Source organism: Mastomys coucha, unplaced genomic scaffold (assembly GCF_008632895.1).
Source record: "Mastomys coucha isolate ucsf_1 unplaced genomic scaffold, UCSF_Mcou_1 pScaffold13, whole genome shotgun sequence".
Classification (NCBI taxonomy): domain Eukaryota; kingdom Metazoa; phylum Chordata; class Mammalia; order Rodentia; family Muridae; genus Mastomys; species Mastomys coucha.
The window spans coordinates 26,274,423-26,292,724 of record NW_022196895.1 but is presented as its reverse complement, the minus strand read 5'-3'; the positions used below and the strand labels follow the sequence as shown (position 1 = coordinate 26,292,724).

General features: G+C 40.7%; 1 protein-coding gene across 1 annotated transcript in view; it reads right to left on the bottom strand.

Moving 5' to 3' along the window:
- Pik3c3 (phosphatidylinositol 3-kinase catalytic subunit type 3) overlaps positions 1–17,515 on the bottom strand; it is a 77,545-nt gene extending 60,030 nt beyond the window's left edge. The window contains exons 1-6 of the mRNA XM_031365204.1: positions 17,353–17,515; positions 15,364–15,552; positions 12,353–12,496; positions 8,376–8,505; positions 2,817–2,903; positions 974–1,069 (exon numbers count right to left, since the gene is read on the bottom strand). Of these exons, the coding sequence (XP_031221064.1) occupies positions 974–1,069; positions 2,817–2,903; positions 8,376–8,505; positions 12,353–12,496; positions 15,364–15,552; positions 17,353–17,420 (714 nt within the window). The 5' untranslated portion in view covers positions 17,421–17,515. The remainder of the gene's footprint in view (positions 1–973; positions 1,070–2,816; positions 2,904–8,375; positions 8,506–12,352; positions 12,497–15,363; positions 15,553–17,352) is intronic.
- Between the last annotated feature and the right edge of the window lie 787 nt (positions 17,516–18,302).

Below are 18,302 nucleotides of genomic sequence, written 5' to 3'. Positions count from 1 at the left end.
TCCAGAGAGCCAAACAACCCTATTAAAAATAGGGTAACAGAGCTAAACAAAGAATTCTCAACTGAGGAATACCTAAAGAAATGTTTAATGTCCTTAGTCATCAGGGAAATGCAAATCAGAACAACCCTGAGATTCCACCTCATACCAGTCAGAATGGCTAAGATCAAAAACTCAGATGACAGCAGATGCTGGTGGAGATGTGGAGAAAGAGGAACACTCCTTCAATGCTGGTGGGATTGCAAGCTGGTACAACCACTCTGGAAATTAGTTTGGCAGTTCTTCAGAAAACTGGATATAGTACTACCTGAGGACCTAGCAATACCACTCCTAGGCATATATCCAAAAGATGCCCCAACATGTAATAAGCATACATGCTTCAGTATGTTCACAGCAGCCTTATTTATAATAGCCAGAAGCTGGAAAGAACCCAGATGTTCCTCAACAGAGGAATGGATACAGAAAAGGTGGTACATTTACACAATGGAGTACTACTCAGCTATTAAAAACAATGAGTTTATGAAATTCTTAGGCAAATGGATGGATCTGGAGGCTATCATCCTGAGTGAGGTAACCCAATCACAAAAGGACACACATGGAATGCAGTCATGGATATTAGCCCAGAAGCTCGGAATACCCAAGATACAATCCACAAACCACATGAAACTCAAGAAGGAAAACCAAAGTGTTGATACTTTGATCCTTCTTAGAAGGGGGAACAAAATAGCCATGGAAGGAGTTACATAGATAAAGTGTAGAGCAGAGACTGAAGGAATCAGAAAGTTTTAATCACTTGCATATTTATTGAATTTTGTGGCCCAGACCTACGTGATCTGATTGGGCTGCAGCTCTGTGGTATGGTTGTATATGCAGAAGCAGTTGCTCTTCTGCAACCAAAGCATGTGTCTAAGCAGGAAGAGCAGGCATCGGTGCCCAGCCCTTGACAGTAGATAGCATAAAGTCCCAAGGAGAGTACCTTTTCATAGTAAACAATACCATACTCCTTGTCATCACATTTGACACAGCGGAACTCAACCATCAAGTACATGAAATTAGAGCTTCGTTTCTCACTCTAAGAGAGAACAAACAGAGAGAGAGATAAATGACGACCTTCAAACTTTCTTAAGTGAGGGTCTTCACCACAGTGCAGCAATACATGAGTCAATCAACTACTACTTAAAATATAACTTTTGTTATTATCCACATGTAAGAGTCAATCAGCACCACTGCTGCACCTAGAAGGGCATGTTACTCAGCACACCATCTCCAGATTCAATAAAACATTTGGCTTACTCAGCAGCTGGGATTTTTATGATTTTTAGAACTTAAAAGTGTTTTGAGAACTATTTTATTTCAAAAATAAACATGACAGTTTGTACTTGTAACAACTTTCAACAAGTTCATCTTTAAACTACATAACTCACTTCAGGAATTATGATGTATATATAGGGAAAGTAATCTTATTTTTTTTTTTAAGTTTGCAACCAAAGGTAAGAGGCTTAAGTAATTTTTATAAAATTTTTGCAATTTCTGAATGTTCCTCAGCTAACTCGTCATTAGCAGCTTTTATCAGGACTCCTAGCTTCTGCCAGCACTACATGCACACGGTGCAGACATATACATAGGCGCAATGCCAATGTCACTTCAACTGTTCGGCACCGTAAAGTACTGTCTACTGTCCGGTGAAAAGCAGAGAGGCAGGGCAGCACGGTCAAGGTGGGAAAGCATGCCCAATGCTACATCTCTACATACAAAGCACTGACCTGGAAGAAAACATATGCGTTTTGAATACACTTTTTTTCTAATGGAACTATTATTAGGAGTGCAAAAGCTAGCTCGTCTAGTGGTCTGTGTGGTGAACATGTGAATACATTTAGAAAGGACCTCAACTGTACAATCAATATAGGCAAGATTCATTTAAGACAAGGATAATGGGCTGTCACACTCAGTCTCCATCGCCTTTCTCCCCTCCTCCCTCTCACTCTCCTCTGATCAGAACCCGTGGAGGTTTAAGTCATGAGATGTGTACACCAGAGTCGTCACTGCCAGCTAGACAGTGACACTCTCCTCCCGGAATGTGATTCATAAAGTGGTTTCCACTCTCTAGACACAAATTCTTACATCAAACCTACGGTATTCTTAAAACAAACCTACAAAATACACCCAGCTTTAGCAAATACAGCTTTTTAAAAGACTCACTGAAGTCATCTTTTAATGAAATATTTACACTGGCTCAATACAAAAGGTCAAGAGAAGGTAAATTATGTATGATGGAGTCCCTACTGAGGCTACAACACCCAGGGAGTGGTAAGTGAAGCACTGAAACAGAGGTGTGGGCTGGACAGTGCATCTCTGAAGACGGCATGTGGTGACCTCAGAGAGCAGAACGGTACTGCTGACTCCACAAACAGCTGCTGGGCGGTGGTGGCACACGCCTTTAGTCCCAGCACTTAGGAGATAGAGGCAGGTGGATTTCTGAGTTTAAGGCCAGCCTAGTCTACAGAGTGAGTTCCAGGACAGCCAGCAGCCAGGGCTACAACACAGAGAAACCCTGTCTCAAAAACAAGACAAAACAAACAAACAAACCAGTCACACGAACTTAACCAACATGGCAACAAATGTGAGGTGCTGAGCTGTCACATATGACAGGTAGGCAGCCCTGCTGACAGGTTTATTGTTTATTAATATGAAACTCACAGTAACTGAAAGAAGCCCACATCTGACAGAGAACTGACAATAAAACATTGTTTTTTAAAAAGAAAATGTTAGCTTAGTCACCTTCAGAATGGATTCCTGATGTGAGAAGGGAAGCAACTCACCTCATTTATCATTTCGATCTCTCTAAATGTTAATCTGTCCAACCAATCCACTTTCACCATGTGTCCTTGCCGATGAGCCTTGGTGAGCTATAGAAAAGTACAACAGGGTTAGTCTCAACACAGAACCAACAGGAAGGAAGGGGGACAGCAATGGATCACTCAACCCTGAAAATCTAGCATCTGTAACACTATGCCATCCAAAGCTCTTCAGGCCATGGTGGGAGACTGCCCCATCGGCCTCAGAAGATGGGGTCACTGTGCACAGGACATCAAAAATAATTCTGACACTACTTAAGACAATATAATATACATTAAAATATACATTAAAACAGTCAATTTTGTGTATATATTTGGAGCCTACTCTCAAGATATCTAATCAAGTATACACAAATACTTCAAATTCTAAAATGAGCCAAGATTCAAAACACTTTTGGGTTTTAAAGATCTAATATGAAAGATACTGAGCCTATGATATCAACTCTACATAAGCCCTTTTACATATGCAATTCCACATATAAAAGTGTTCCTACACATCGGATTACACACACGAAGCAATCCTACACATTTGAGCCTACATACAAATCTACACCCTTAGGATATCAGATTCAACGTGAAACACCCCTACACTTCAGATGCCCACATAGAAAGTACTATTACATATTAAAACCGAATACTATTATCAGAATAAGAAGTGAAGCAAAAGACAAACCTTTTTCTAAATATGAAAATCATTTTAAAAAAAAGTTTTAAAATCAAGCCTGCAGTCTTGACACGAGCAGAAGGAAGTCCTCCCCGAATGTTATTTGCATGTTTTACAGTTCTTACGTTTTGACTATCATAAATGAATTATAATGAGTAGATCCTCTAAGGAATAATACATAATCTTTTCTCTACTCTTCCCACTTTCAATGTAACATTCTGAAAAATAAAAGTGGCTTATACAAAGGTAATTCTTGGAGACCAATAAATCACCACTTTAAGGTTTATGTACACATACATGTATGTGGGCCTTATTTTAGGAAACAGTGATAAAGGATTTAAATTTCTAACACTGCTCATGTTTGAGTCCACCGAGGTCTTACACACTAATCTTGGCCTAGTTTCAGAAATTACATCATACTGGTTTTTTCAATTCACAGAGAAATCACAATAAGCTGCCAGGGCCTCAGATTAGAATTCGCTTTGTTCCTGACAGTGCATATTTTAAACATCAGCTTTACTTACTTACCAAAACTCTTTCTTAACGGATTCATAAAATGAAGCGCACTGAGCACTGAAACCTTCTATCCACACTTCTCTTAGCTCATTGACTTCCTCTCCCCTGCCTATGCCGTGGCAGTATTCCCATAAGGACAGCAAATAGCACCATGAATTAATCCCTCTCTCAGATCTGAAGGGCATAACCACCAGTACTCTTTATCTTCCCTGACAACATCACACCCATGTGTCTGCAGTATTTCAGAACATTTGGGGTTCTGGGGCTAGAAAGATAGCTCATTGGTTAAGAACATCTGCAGCAATTGCAGAAGATAGGGGTTCCACTGCCAGAATCAAAGAGTAACTAACTCTCATCTGTAACTCCAGTTCCAAGGGACTCAATGCTTTCCTCTGGTTTCTGTGAACAGTAGGCCTACATGTGGTTCATCTCTATGTATGCAGGCAAAACACTTATCCATATATAACAAAAATTAGAAAGGAGTTCGAGGCCCACTGTAATACAAAAGTACCACTGAGGAAATAACCAACTTGCTCTTTTGCATGGCAAACAGCACTGTTTTCCCCTCATGGTAATCATTAAAATGAAGATAGATATAGAGGAATTAGCAACTGCTATTCGTGTTTGTAACTGTGCCAGTCATAAAAACTAAAAGATGGATCCAGACTAAATGCTTATCAAGGACAAACACATGAAGAAAATATGGTATGTGCATATCACACAGGAATTTTTTTCAGCTGTAACGAATGAAATCACACCTTTGAGAAAAGGATGGAAGTGGATGGAGATCATTATCCTTCAGATCCGGATAAACGCTGAGCATTTCATCTTGTGTGTGTGTGTGTGTGTGTGAGAGAGAGAGAGAGAGAGAGAGAGAGAGAGAGAGAGAGAGAGAGAGAGAGAGAGAGAGAGAGAGAGAGAGAGAGACAGAGAGACAGAGAGACAGAGAGAGACAGAGAGAGAGAGACAGAGAGAGAAAGTTGTCAAAGTAGAAGGTAGACTGAGACTAGGAAGAGATCTTTAAACAGGAGAAGAGACAGAGAGAGGATAAGGGAACTTGTGTGATACAAAAGCAGAGGGGTGAGGTAGTCCACTTGGGAGAAGGGAGGCGATTAGTAAGTAAGAGGTGGGAAGTGAAAGAGAGGGCAGAGTGGGAACAGTCTAAGATACAATGTACAGAAATGCTGTCTTGAAACACATGACTTTTTCATGCTAACTTAAACAATTAATAAAAAGAGCGCTAGATATTTTATTAGTGCTGGTAAAACATCAGATGAATACATGAGCTACATCAAGGAGAAGAAACCAAAGACCAAGCAGTGTGACTTACAGGAGAGTGTCACACTGCAAGCTGGAAAGCTGGTTCGCACACCAACAGCTTTTCAAACTCCTGTCACTTTTGAGTCCATGCCAGTAAAAAATGTTACGTTCTCTTTGTGCTCTAAATACGCAAGTAGATGCAAAGCATGGCAGGCGCTATCATTCTATACAGTTACTAGAGACTGATAAATGTGTCTTTTCTTCCTTTACAGAGCATACAAATTCTTACTGATTTCTCCTATTACTTTGCCCATACAATACTGGTTGCTCCAGATCTGCCATTTGCAGTGATAACTATTCTTAGCTTAGTTACAGAAGTTCTACAGAACAGATGTACAAATACATCTAAAAAACATCTAAACAGGTAAATGAAACATGAGCCTCTTTCCATAACCTAAATGCTAGGGCCAGCAGTGTATGTTCTCATTTGTACAGCAATGGATTTCTCTGTGAGCTCTGATCAATCAGTAATAATTTTCCACTGTAAGATAAGCATTTTAAGAAAACAATCTTTTTTGTGCTTGCTCATGTGATTAAAGTCCATTCCTACAGTGAACAGAGGTGTTACTACTCCAAGGCTATGAGATTATCTGTAGTGTATTTATTACTGTATACAGTCAAGTCTCAAGTGTTTATCTATTGGGACTAACTTCCTAACAGCACTTTCAATTGGTTCTTTTCTGTGTCCACATGTTGCTTAAGAATGTGGCATCCTTTGTAAGCAATATCTATACTTCATTAGGTCCTCATTTGGGTAGACAGCTTTCATTCTTTCAACTGTTATATCCATAGTATGGTCACATAATGATGTAGATTATAACTGAGACAGTTGTCACTCTTTCAACTGTTATGTCCCATTGTGTTGTAATGAACGATCTAGATTATAACTGAGGAGCTTGATTGAAGGCATTTTGCCTTCTGCTCAGTTCTTTTATAAACTCCCATGTTATGATGTGAAGAGCGTGTGCAGTGCGGTACTACAGGTAAGTATAGACAGCAGGTAGACGAGTAGCCTTCCTATAATCTACAACCTTCACGCAGGCAGCATATGTTAGGATAGTTATTTAGTCCGTCCTGTTTCTTCTGTGTATCACGGTCACTTTCTGCCCTCTAGTTCCTGTTGCACTAAGCCTGAGGTCCAGACCCCAACCCACAGGGACCAGATACAGCACTGTGAAGTTCCACGGCGTCCCCTCCTGTCTGCTTCAGTGCTCAGCCCCTCCATGCCTTCCACTATCTCCACATGGACCAAGAAACACGTTCCATCTACTTGTTCCCTTCCCTTCACCTCCTCTTAATCAAAACGACAGGAAGGAAAGCACACTGCAATGGCATCCAGTCAGCTGTGAGATGAGTAGGAGGCAGCGGAGAGCATGCTCTGCACTAACCTTTCAGGTCCAAAGACACAGATTCAACATAAATCAAACGCCAGAGCACAGTGGTCACATCCAAAGCCCCGGGAGGGTGTGCAACCTACCATAAGATTCTTACACTACGGCAAGCTGGAAAACAGAATTGAAGAGAGCAGTGTAGACGCTGGCCATCATTACCAAGAAGCTGGCCCAGACGATAAAAGTTAACAGACTGTCTTTAAAAGTGGTCTCTTATTACTATGTTCACATATCAGCTGAGACAGAAGTAAGCACTAGTTGAAAATGTTTAGAGATGGAGAAAAAAAACAAAACAATAAGCAAGATACACGAACAAGAATATCTTACTACACACATTTCCTTCTGTATCTTATTAGAACTCTAGGAAATCCAAATTATAAAAACCAAGACCAATGGGGCTGGAGAGATGGCTCAGTGGTTAAAGCACTGACTGCTCTTCCAAAGGTCCTCAGTTTAATTTCCAGCAACCACATAGTGGCTCACAGAGATCTATAATGGGATTTGGTGCCCTCTACTGGTGTGTCTGAAGACAGCTACAATGTATTCATATACATTACAAAAAACAAACCAAGCAACAATAACAAACAGAGAGCTAAGTTGAACAAATACAGTGTTATTTCCTCTTCTCATGGCTATTGTTCCTCAATGGAAAACTAGACAGGTTTATAAAACTGCCTAAATCATTAGAGAGATGTATTCCTTTAAAACCACTCTGAAAGAACTGTTCTCAAAGATGTAAACTTGGAAAGCAGATATTATTTATTCATATCATAGTCAGAATTTATCTTCCATAGCTAAGTAACGAATCAGAGCAGAAGCATTCGGTCCAGCTTGGAGATGATACTCGCTGTTTAATAACTACCCAACACCATCTTTTCATGGGCCATTTAAGTGATGAGTCTTCCCTTCAAGGTCCCATTATCCTTAGGCAGCCTGAGTGAAACTATGTTCTTCTGACCCTTAAAAATTGAATCTTTCAAATTTTGGTAGGCCACAGACTGTAGATGAGATGACTCTAATAAAATATCTATTAATTGTTTAACCACAGAAGTAGCGAAATCAAAGTTCACTGTTGATAGACTCTTAAAGAGAGGGCAAACATAAGAGAAGCTTGTGAACTATCTTACATATCCAGTAAGAACACAAGCAAGACCTAGAAACGAGCAGCTGAAGTGCATCGTAAGTTTTACTCATTTGGAGAAAAAAAGAGTATACCAAACAATACATTCACTCAGGACCTATGCCATCTTTTTCACTTAAAAGAACAATATAGAAAATAGATATAATATGAAAATTCCAGAAACCCACATTTCCAAATCTGATGCAAGTCTAGACAAAAGGCCATGATTCCATGTATGTAGAAGTGCACAGACAGAAAGTGGCCCAGCAGTCATCAGGACGTGCAGTGAGGAGTGACGACTGAATGCATGGAGTTTTTAGAGGTAAAAATACCCTGAAGTCATACAGCGAGGATGACGATAAAGGCTATGGATCATATACCTTCCATGAGTGAAGACATGTGAATCATATCTCAAAACTGTTCCTAAAGGTGAATTTAAATCGACAAGACAACATCGAGTACCCTAGGATCCGCTCTGCTCAGAGCTCGGCTTATCTTTGAAGCCTGTGTACCTTGGCGAGGCGGCTCATCTGATCTTCTGAGAGGGTGCTGCTTGTTCTGCCAGGAGTTCTGGTAGGTTCGGAACCATCTGCCTCCACATTAGGCCAGACCTTCAAGTCGTGCATTCCTTGACGAAACATGCTACGAGAAAAAAAAAAAAGTTCAGAGTCGAAATGAACTAAAGCAGTTCATCATAAAGGCGTATGTGCCATGCATGTACACTTGCTAGGCTCTGAGACCCCCACGGTTTGTGCGACAATGAGCTAAGCTGCTAAAACCACAAACCTTTCCAGGCCACTCTTCTCTCCCTTAGGGAATGAGAGCCGTCTACACTTAAGTAAGTATTCACCTCTTTCTTACACGGCTCTAGGGGCAAACCAAGGTAAAATTCATACGTGAGCAGTTACTACAGAAACTTGGGTGACTGCGGGCTGCTAGACATGTGCAAGTCTCGTCCCAGAACAGAATACTTCCCTACAGTCTGACCGATAAGAAGCCCACTTCAGTTAGCTTCCCAGTCCACATAAGCCAGCACCTCCTGATAAAATGAGGCCACATACAATCGAGGTAGAAATGCACATTAAAAACTGGAAAGCACAAAAGAGCCCAGTGACGATCCTACACCCTGCTTCTCAGAAGAGTGACAAGTCAACAAGGCCGACCAAAGGGGACCCCTGTGAGTATTCACTGCTGTTCTGATGAAAATGGTGTCTGTTTTTTGGAGGAGGGCACTTAACGCCACTTCAGCAGACACCTTAGAATAGCAGACACTGCATTTCTAGCCAACAGAATAATACCACAATTACAGGACGGAAACCAAAACCGTTAGCTACATAATTCTTCTATTAAGCCTGTCTGGGTCTGGGTAAGAGTTGTAGCAATCACAGCATGTGTGGCTGTGACCATGAATAAATAATGTGACTCCTTAGTATATATCAGTTTTCTCATTGTTAAAAATATTATATTTTAATTAGTGGTTATTATAAAAACATGCAAATGTAACCTCTTGTAAGATTTTCTTTCTTTTAAAAATCAAACAGATCAGACAGCATAGAGGCAGGAAGATCACAGATTTTAGACTAACACAAGCAATCTAATCAGACCTTGTCTCAAATAAAACAAAATAAAACACAGAACAACCAACCTTAAAGCAGTCTCTAAGGGACTGTCGACAGCAAAGTAAATAGCATCAGTCCTAAAAGTGCGTGTCCTCACACACACCTGCAGCAACAGCACAAGACGTCCCCTCCTTCTACCTCTCCACTCCTCGGTGAATACTCTGGCTTAAATGAACTAAAAACAAACGGCCGGAGATGGCAGGAAGTCAGCTTACTAAATGATTTAGGCAACTTGGAATACATTTAGAGAAGTTCTGAGTGGGATGTAGGGGAGGGGCGTGCTGAGGGGTGAAGGTCAAGCGGTCACACCCTTTCTCTGGACACTAATGGAAACTTGCCGAGAGAACTACACAAGCCCCAGGTGGTGAGGCGGGCCCTGGGCAGAGCCCTGCATCTACTTGAGAAAGTAAGCCACACAGATGACACAGAAGAACAGCACAGCAGGCCCTCCTTCAGCTCCATCCAGAGGCCTGATACTAGATGCCACTGCAGCTCTGGCTGGCAGGGCCAGGCTGCTGTGGCAGCCACTGCCATGACTTCAGAATTCACACACACCTGCTCTTTGCCTATGGTTCTACCAATTCAAGTAATGACCAATCAGCTCTCAAGCTACGTAGAAATCTCCGAAGCTAGACATTCAAGTTAAAGACGGTGGGCTGTGGCAGAGAGCTAATGTACAAAACAGATTTCTCCAAGATTTAAACATCTTAGTTCATTTCAAGCAAACAAACTTAACTCCGAATTATTACTACCAATTTCTTGGTAATCTATGCAATATAATTTATCTTTCAGGAACACTTTCCACTTCCTTTGGATGAGAAGCAAAGAAAATTTCACTCAGTGAGCTACACAAAGAATTACAGACATGTTCTTCTGCCTGGGTCCAGTGAGTCTGCCTGATCCTCCCCTCCGTGGACTGTCCCCCTGAGCTCTAGAAATAGCCCAGGTCAACCATCCAGTGTTCCTATACTCTCTAGCCATCTATCAGGATCCACCTAGCCTGCCCACAACCTCCAGGCTCATCCCACACAAATTAAGCCACTGCACCCAGCAGAAGCCATGGGGGAAGGCTGCTGGCTGGCCGGCTCCTCCTGGCTTGCTCAGCCTACTTTGCGATACAGCTCAGGCTCACCTGCCCTTGGCTGGCACCATCTACAATGAGCTAACACAGGTACTATCTGTAAACAAAATACTCACTAGGCTTACAAGATGTACTTAAATCGTCACCATAAACTATGACGTGGATATGGTTTCATCTTACAGAAGAAGAAACCTACTATTCGCTAACTTGCCCTTGGAGACCAGATACTGAAGAATGAAAGCAAGCATCTGATCCAGGTATCTATCTCCTCCCTCCCTCCCTCCTTCCTTCCCTCCCTCCTTGCCTCCCTCCCTCTTTCCCTCCCTCCCTCCGACTCCACCACCTTACTCTGTTGCTTTTCTTAGGTTCAGGATACAATGACAGAATTCTTTTAAATTATCAGAGAAGACTGGCTTATGTAAAGGAATTAAGACACATGTATAAAAGACAAGCTTTTGTAGTTCAAGTTGATACATAATGAATCACTCTGTCCTCAAAAGTTTATAGATTTAAATATAAAGGAATAAAAACATAATGAAAGAAATGCTTCTATAAATCCAATCTAGTGAATATGTGTATGTGTATACATACATGCATACATACATATATGTGTATGTATAAAAGAACCAAGCAAAAAAATAAGAGACAGAGTATTTTGAAAGTAACTGTTAAACACAGTACACACATAGCCAGTTTCCTCCATGTACGAACACTTCTCAGACATCATTAAGAAATGAACAATTAGAAAGAAGGCACTTTTAGCCAGGCATGGGTGGCACATGCCTTTAATCCTGGGACCCAGGAGGCAGAGGCAGAGGCAGGCAGATCTTTATGACTTTATGACTTCAAGCCCACACTGATTTATACAGTAAGCTCTAGGCCAGCCAGGGCTACACACTCAGATCCTATCTTAGCAACATCAAAAAGGGTTGTTGTGTGAAAACTATATTTAAAAAGAAAATGGGCAAAAGATACCACTGAAGCAATTTACAGAAAATAGTGAAGAAACCTATTAAAATGGTAACTCTCATTTACATTTAATGATGTGTGAATGAACATGTTTAAACTTTAAAAGGACAAAAATTAAGGCATCTGTTAAGAGCCAGCCAGTGACAGCCATTACCACGTACCACCGAAAGGCACTACTGCTTTCAGTCTCCAGATATGGATGGGGTTCTCACTCCTCAAAGCTCCATCTTTCTAACGGAAACGACATTAGCACTCACTTATCAGTAGAATAATACAAACTGTGTTTCTTTTCATTTAGCTGCTATGATGGTTAACTCTAATTGTCAAATCTGTAGGATGTAGAACCTCCTAGGGGACAAACTTTGGGATGTGTGTTGAGACAGCGTCTTAAGACTGTGTTAACTCCAGCGACCCACCCTAACATAGGCAGAGATGTTTTCTAAGCTACCATCCCTGACCAGGACATGAGCAGAGGGAAAGCAAACTGCTGACCAATCGCTGTTTCTGACTGCAGCTGCCATGGGACCAGCTGCCTCACTCTGCAGCCGTGCCCTCCTCACCCATGAAAGACTGAACCTTTAAACCTGTGATTCCATCAGGTGCTATTGTGAGCAATTTGTCACTGATTTAGCAATGAAAAAAAAAAGCAGCTAGTGCAGCATATCCCATAAGAAATCCATTTCGGATCCAATCTCAAAAATGTGTAAGGCCCACAGACCTAACTGGCTTTCACAGAGAAAAACCAAATTACATAAATAATCAAAGTTCTCTGGGAAAGAAAAGAGGCAGCCGTCTGTGCACTAGTGGGCAGAATGCTTACCCATATTTTCCAAAGAGCGACACAGTCGTTCCTCCCACGGGCACAGCTCTTCCGGGTCCATACACATCCCATATAGTCAAGGCTACTTGGGCATTCCTGGGCAGGTCAGGGTACTTCACAGGGAGTTTCAGCCACTCATTCCAACTATGGGAACAAAGTCAACAGAATACATACATATCTTTCTTTCAAATTAACCCATAAAAGATGGTTCAAACAGATGAGAAGGCTCTAAAAAAAATTAGGTTTATATGCTAAAAAACAACGTGGAAACCCTTCAATTTTGCTTGTTTTTGTAACACTTGAACAGGACTAACTTGCACATCTGTTCTATCTCATCAAGTTCTTTTTTATTAAATTTTTTTCACAATATATTTTGACCATTGCACTTCCGACTTATTTCACTGGCACTGGTGACACTTAGCTCCCTAAGAATGTCTGCAAATAACTTGTTAATGTGTATTTGTTAGTAACACAGATTATAGAAATAACCAGCAATTTCTTACACTATACTCATTTTTGTAAATATTCTTCTTCATTTAAAATAGACTTACTTGATTATTTCCACTCCCTCAAGTACATGGCTTTTAATATCCCAAAAGAACCCCACATAAAAACATGAATACCCAAAAGGCAGACAGAATTCTATTTACTAGTGCTTGCCCTCAAAGCAGCATATCTCTAGATCAAACACACAAGCATCAGTAAGAAACAACAGAATTTTCAAAGACAACAAAAATGTTATTTATGGCCGTTGCAAATTCTGAAACTCCAGGAAAAGAGATGTCATCAATTTTGATTAGAAGCAAAACTTTATCAAATCTCTATTTCTATGAAGTTCTTTAAGAAACCAAATTGCATGTTTAAGAGAGGCTACAATGAGTGTACACACGTAAGTAAATTACTACTCACATGACAAAACAGACTGAAAAGGAAATAACGAACAGTGTTATTTATTATCTGTGGATGAAGAAACGACAGCAGTTGATAGACACGGAGACAAATAATATGAGACAAAGCTAAAGAGAAAAAACTAGTGTCAATATCCAAATTAATCTACCTATGCTTTCATCTCGTCGTCTACCCTTACATTCTGAGAGACAGTACCTTGATCAAGCAATCCTTCTCAAGTCTTCTGCTCTCTAACTCCTGGTCCCAAGATCTCCTTAAATCAAAGCGACTACAGTTCAACCTGTTTTACAAGCTGTTCTCTAGCGGGAAGTGGTCTCTCAGCTAACACGTAGAGAAACTACTCTAGCCATTCCAAAATCTATGAAGGGATCAATTCAAACACCAAAGGCTATGTGTTCTTAGCGTCCTTTTGTCATCTTCCTCGCCATCCATCAGTGCTGGCCCAATCCCTGATGATCCCTTTGCAGATGACAAAACCTGCATCTGGACACGGGAATCCCACCACGAGCCCAGCAGACTTAATTCTCTGGACAGATGAATACACTTTGAAATGAAATATATTCAATTGATATCCCCCTCCACCCTGCCTCTCTTTCAAATGCTTTAGAGAAGAAGACAGAACCTCAACGGCTTAAAAAGTTCAAGTGGAAGTTAAGTTCAGTGGAAGAGTGCCTACCTAGCACGTACAAGGCTGTGAGTTCAATCTCCATCCCTGTGTAGGAAAAGAAAGAAAAAAAAAAAACAAACCAGAACCCCACCTAAAGGACAGTGACAACAACACATCTCTAAATCTGAATTACAGGAGACTACAAACGAGACCTTGCACTCTCTGTGCACATCTACACTAACTGTGATTAAGGTCAGAGAACAACTTTCAGGAGACAGCTCTCTCCTTCCAAAAGGTAGAGTCCAGGGATAAAACTCAGGCTGTCAGGTTCGACGAACAGGGATGCCTTTATTCACTGAGCCATATCTCCCTTCATTACGAGAACTAACTGGAGGACATGACAGAATAGTACAGATGAAGACAGACTTGGATACGTTTGGGGTAAATCTCTTATTACCAGAACTCACACAGGTCACAGTCGGACACTCAGATACTAGTACGTCATAGTTCCTCTAAATATATTATCTAAACGAAGGAAATGTAAAAATTAACATAGCAAGAAGTTCTTTGCAAAGTAACTTTTTTCCAGTTTATAGACTACTTCTGGTAGGTAATGACTTATACAGGAAAATGGAAGCATAAAATGTTTAAGTGTAAAGTGTTTATCCATTATTTTATTTTAGGAGTTAGGCAACAGATGCACCTTTCAAATACTAACAGCAGACTGCACAAAAACTGTTAAGAAGTAATCTGACTGAATATTAGAAATGCCCCATAAAGTCTATCAGATAAGACGTATCAGGACATTAGATCAAGGATTCATAATACAGAATTTCATGTTATCTTACACTGATTCTACACCTCAATAATGTGTTGCTAGTATATCATGCAAATAATGAATAAACTATGAAACTAAAAATAAAGTTTTATTTGGAAAAAAATACTGTATGCTTTTATTACTTATATACATTTATATTATATATTATAATTATACAATATACAATAAATACATAATGATATATAACAAACATAACATGTTTATACTGTTATATATTTATACTATGTATTTATAAAGTATAATTTATACTATACATTATATACATATAATGTATATAGTATACATATACGATCCACTTCTAAAGATCCAAACAGCAGGTTGGCCACTTCAAATTATAGCAGACAGACCAAGTCCAGCCATGGTTCTGTTCTGGTTCATGTTGTAAATGATTAAAATATTTATTTTGCAAAATGTCAACATACTAAATACAAATGAGGTCACTACTACATCAATACAATGTACTATGTGTACATGTGTAATATGTACTTTCAACAATCTACCTAATGTTTATAGTAATCCCTGAAAAAAAGTGTCTCTACTTATATTAGTAAGGCAATGGAAAGACACTCTAGAATCTTTCATATGGTAAAAACAAAACAAAACAACAACAAAACAAAACAAGAAAACCAGAAACCCTCTGCCCCCAAGACAACTTACTTCCATCTCGTACTAAATGCCTTATAGGATGTTCTGACTGGTAAGGCCAGAGGCTTCCCTTCAGCAAACACTTGACAAGTCACATAGAGATCAGAGCATGTCTCTTGGTATAGCCCAGAAAACTTTAACATGGGATCTTCTAGGACAGCTTTGTAGCTCTTCTGTTCTCTCTTCCCTTCCAAGCTTCCTCTGAAAGCACAGACACAATGTTTACTTTAACACACACACAGATATATAAAAAGCTGATTTTCTGTTTAAGTAACCATAAACTACCGGATAATACCTTCCTATTTTTAAAAGTAACATCACTGTTATATGTGATAATAAACTCTGAAAATCCTAACATTGCTAAACTCATTTTACCTTCATTAAGAATTTCTCTTCTTTGGGTTTCTTCATGTTAAACTCTGTCACCCACCTGATCCAGGCCTTAAGATTAACTTTATTGATTTACTAGCACTTGGGAGGCAGAGGTAGGCTGATCTCTGAGTTCAAGTTCAGCCTAGTCTCCAAAGAGAGTTCCAGGATAGCCAGGGTTACAAAGAGAAACCCTTCAGTAAATAAATTAATATATAAAACTGACTTCAAATTGACAACTTATTACCCACTCTTTATGCTACTGCACACCTTTAATTCTAGAACTCAGGAGGTAGAGACAGCCAGATCTACATAGTGTGTTCTAAGCCAGCCAGAGACAGGTGGATTTCTGAGTTCGAGGCCAGCCTGGGTTACAGAGTGAGTTCCAGGACAGCCAGGACTATACAGAGAAACCCTGTCTTGGAAAAAAACAAAAACAAAAACAAAAACAACAACAAAAACCCTTTGTCTCTGTTTTAAGGGAGAATGATGTACCTTTGCTTAGGTATTCTTTTTTTATCCTTTTTTTCCATACTATATATTCATACTATCTCACCATTTCAAAATACAAAAAGCACGGTGTTGTAAGCCATCCTAGAATATGCATGGACACTGTTAAGGAAGCAGGAGCATTTCTTGGACATCAAAATTATATCAGCTACTACAGCAGCAATCTGATAGACGCTTTTTAAGACCACGTTCTCATTTTATAAATGAAGATGCAGAAACTCAGAGACCACACTCATTACCTAAGATGGAAAAGTTAACAGTTGAGAATGTGGACCAAAGCAAGGAGTCCCAGGTCAACTGTCTTCCCACCATAAGAGTGGCCAAGGAGGCCTCTCAGTCTCTTACACAGATGCCTGAATTAAGCCTAATTAGTGGCACGTAGGAGATAAGAGCAAACGAAGTAAAGAATAGCATACACAATGTGTTCTCTCCGGGTAGGAGTCTGAAGTCCTCACTAGCAAGAAGGCTCCCGGCTCCCTCCAGGTACAGCCCTCAAATTTCTCTCCCTATCCCTGAGAAATGGCACAGGTCAGTTCTGACAATATGGAAACTACACAGCAAAACCGCTCTTGTCTGGAAGGCTGAGCATCCTTACTTAGGCAAATGTTTCTACTGTTCTGAAGTCAGCATCTCTGGGAACTCTTCTTTCCTATCAGGGTTCTCATTTCAAGAGGCCATGCTCTGGATCTTTATTTTAAACGTGCTGCCCCAAGGTTTTACTAAAAGCCTCTTTCCTCCCATCTTCTTGATCCCTCTAAGACTGGCAGGGTTTCCTACTCCCTCTCAACATCTCTGCCTTTAAAATGTCAAACTGCCCAAAAGTTCGTTTCGTGTGTAATTAAAGCTGCACCCGTGTGCTCAGTTATCCCACCTTCCACGACTTCCAAACTCCCCATTCCACCTTCCATCCCTGTTCTTCATTTTCTTCCTCTCTCTTAGGCGGGGAAATCTGTTTCCTAAGGCTTTCCTTGGTAAAATTAGATCGCAGCCTGGCCACAAAAGCGGAAAACGCAAACGGCTCCGTGTCCCCGGGGGCTTCGGTGTGGGTTACCCTGCGATTCCCATCCAGGCAACCCCCCGCAACCCCCGCCCCCGCCGTCCTCCCTCCCGCTCAGCTCTCACATCTTCAGCTGCACGTTGATGTCCAGGTCACAGCTGTAGATGTAGTGGAACTTCTCCGCCTCCCCCATGACCTGCTCGGAGACCAGACGCTGGAGAAACAGCCCGGGACGGGAAAGACACCAGGAAGAATCCGCCTCTGCCTCAAAACATGCAAACTTCCTGTTCCGCCCCTCCGCCCGTAACCGAGCAATCCCTGCACTGAACGAAAGCAAACGCGACGGAACACCGTCCCTGGGCGGGCTGCTGTACGCATGTGCACAGGGAACCAGCCATCTTGCTTAAGGGCAAATCAGGAGAGAGGAAGCATGGCTTATGTGGTTACATTCCAGTCTTCCTGCTTTGACAAAACTTTTTTTTTTCTTTCTTTCTTTTCCTTCTTTGATTGAGACAGGGAAAATTCGACTGAAAATTAGTGTAATAAGGTTCACATGGTGCAAGCCAAATAAAGAAGAAGTACAAGACTATTTTGGCCAATTTATATTCTCCATTAAAAAAGATATTTGAGGGCTGGCGAGATGGCTCAGTGGGTAAGAGCACTGACTGCTCTTCCAAAGGTCCTGAGTTCGGATCCCAGCAACCACATGGTGGCTCACAACCACCCCTAATGAGATAGGACGCCCTCTTCTGGTGTGTCTAAAGACCGCTACAGTGAATTACGCCAAAGCCAGCAGGGCCCACAGAGGTCCTGAGTCCAATTCCCAGCAGCCACACACATGATGGCTCATGGCCATCTATACAGCTACAGTGTACTCATGCACATAAAATAAAATAAATCTTTTTTAAAAAGATATTTGATTATTAATTGGCTGTTTCCAGCAGAAGTCCTTTTTGTGTCATGAAAAGGATAAAAAAAAGAAAAGAAAGAAAAGAAAAAAGGACTAGACAAAGGCAGAATGACCTCAGTTTCATTTTGGCACTACCAATATTTCTGTTTCAGTGCTTTATATTGG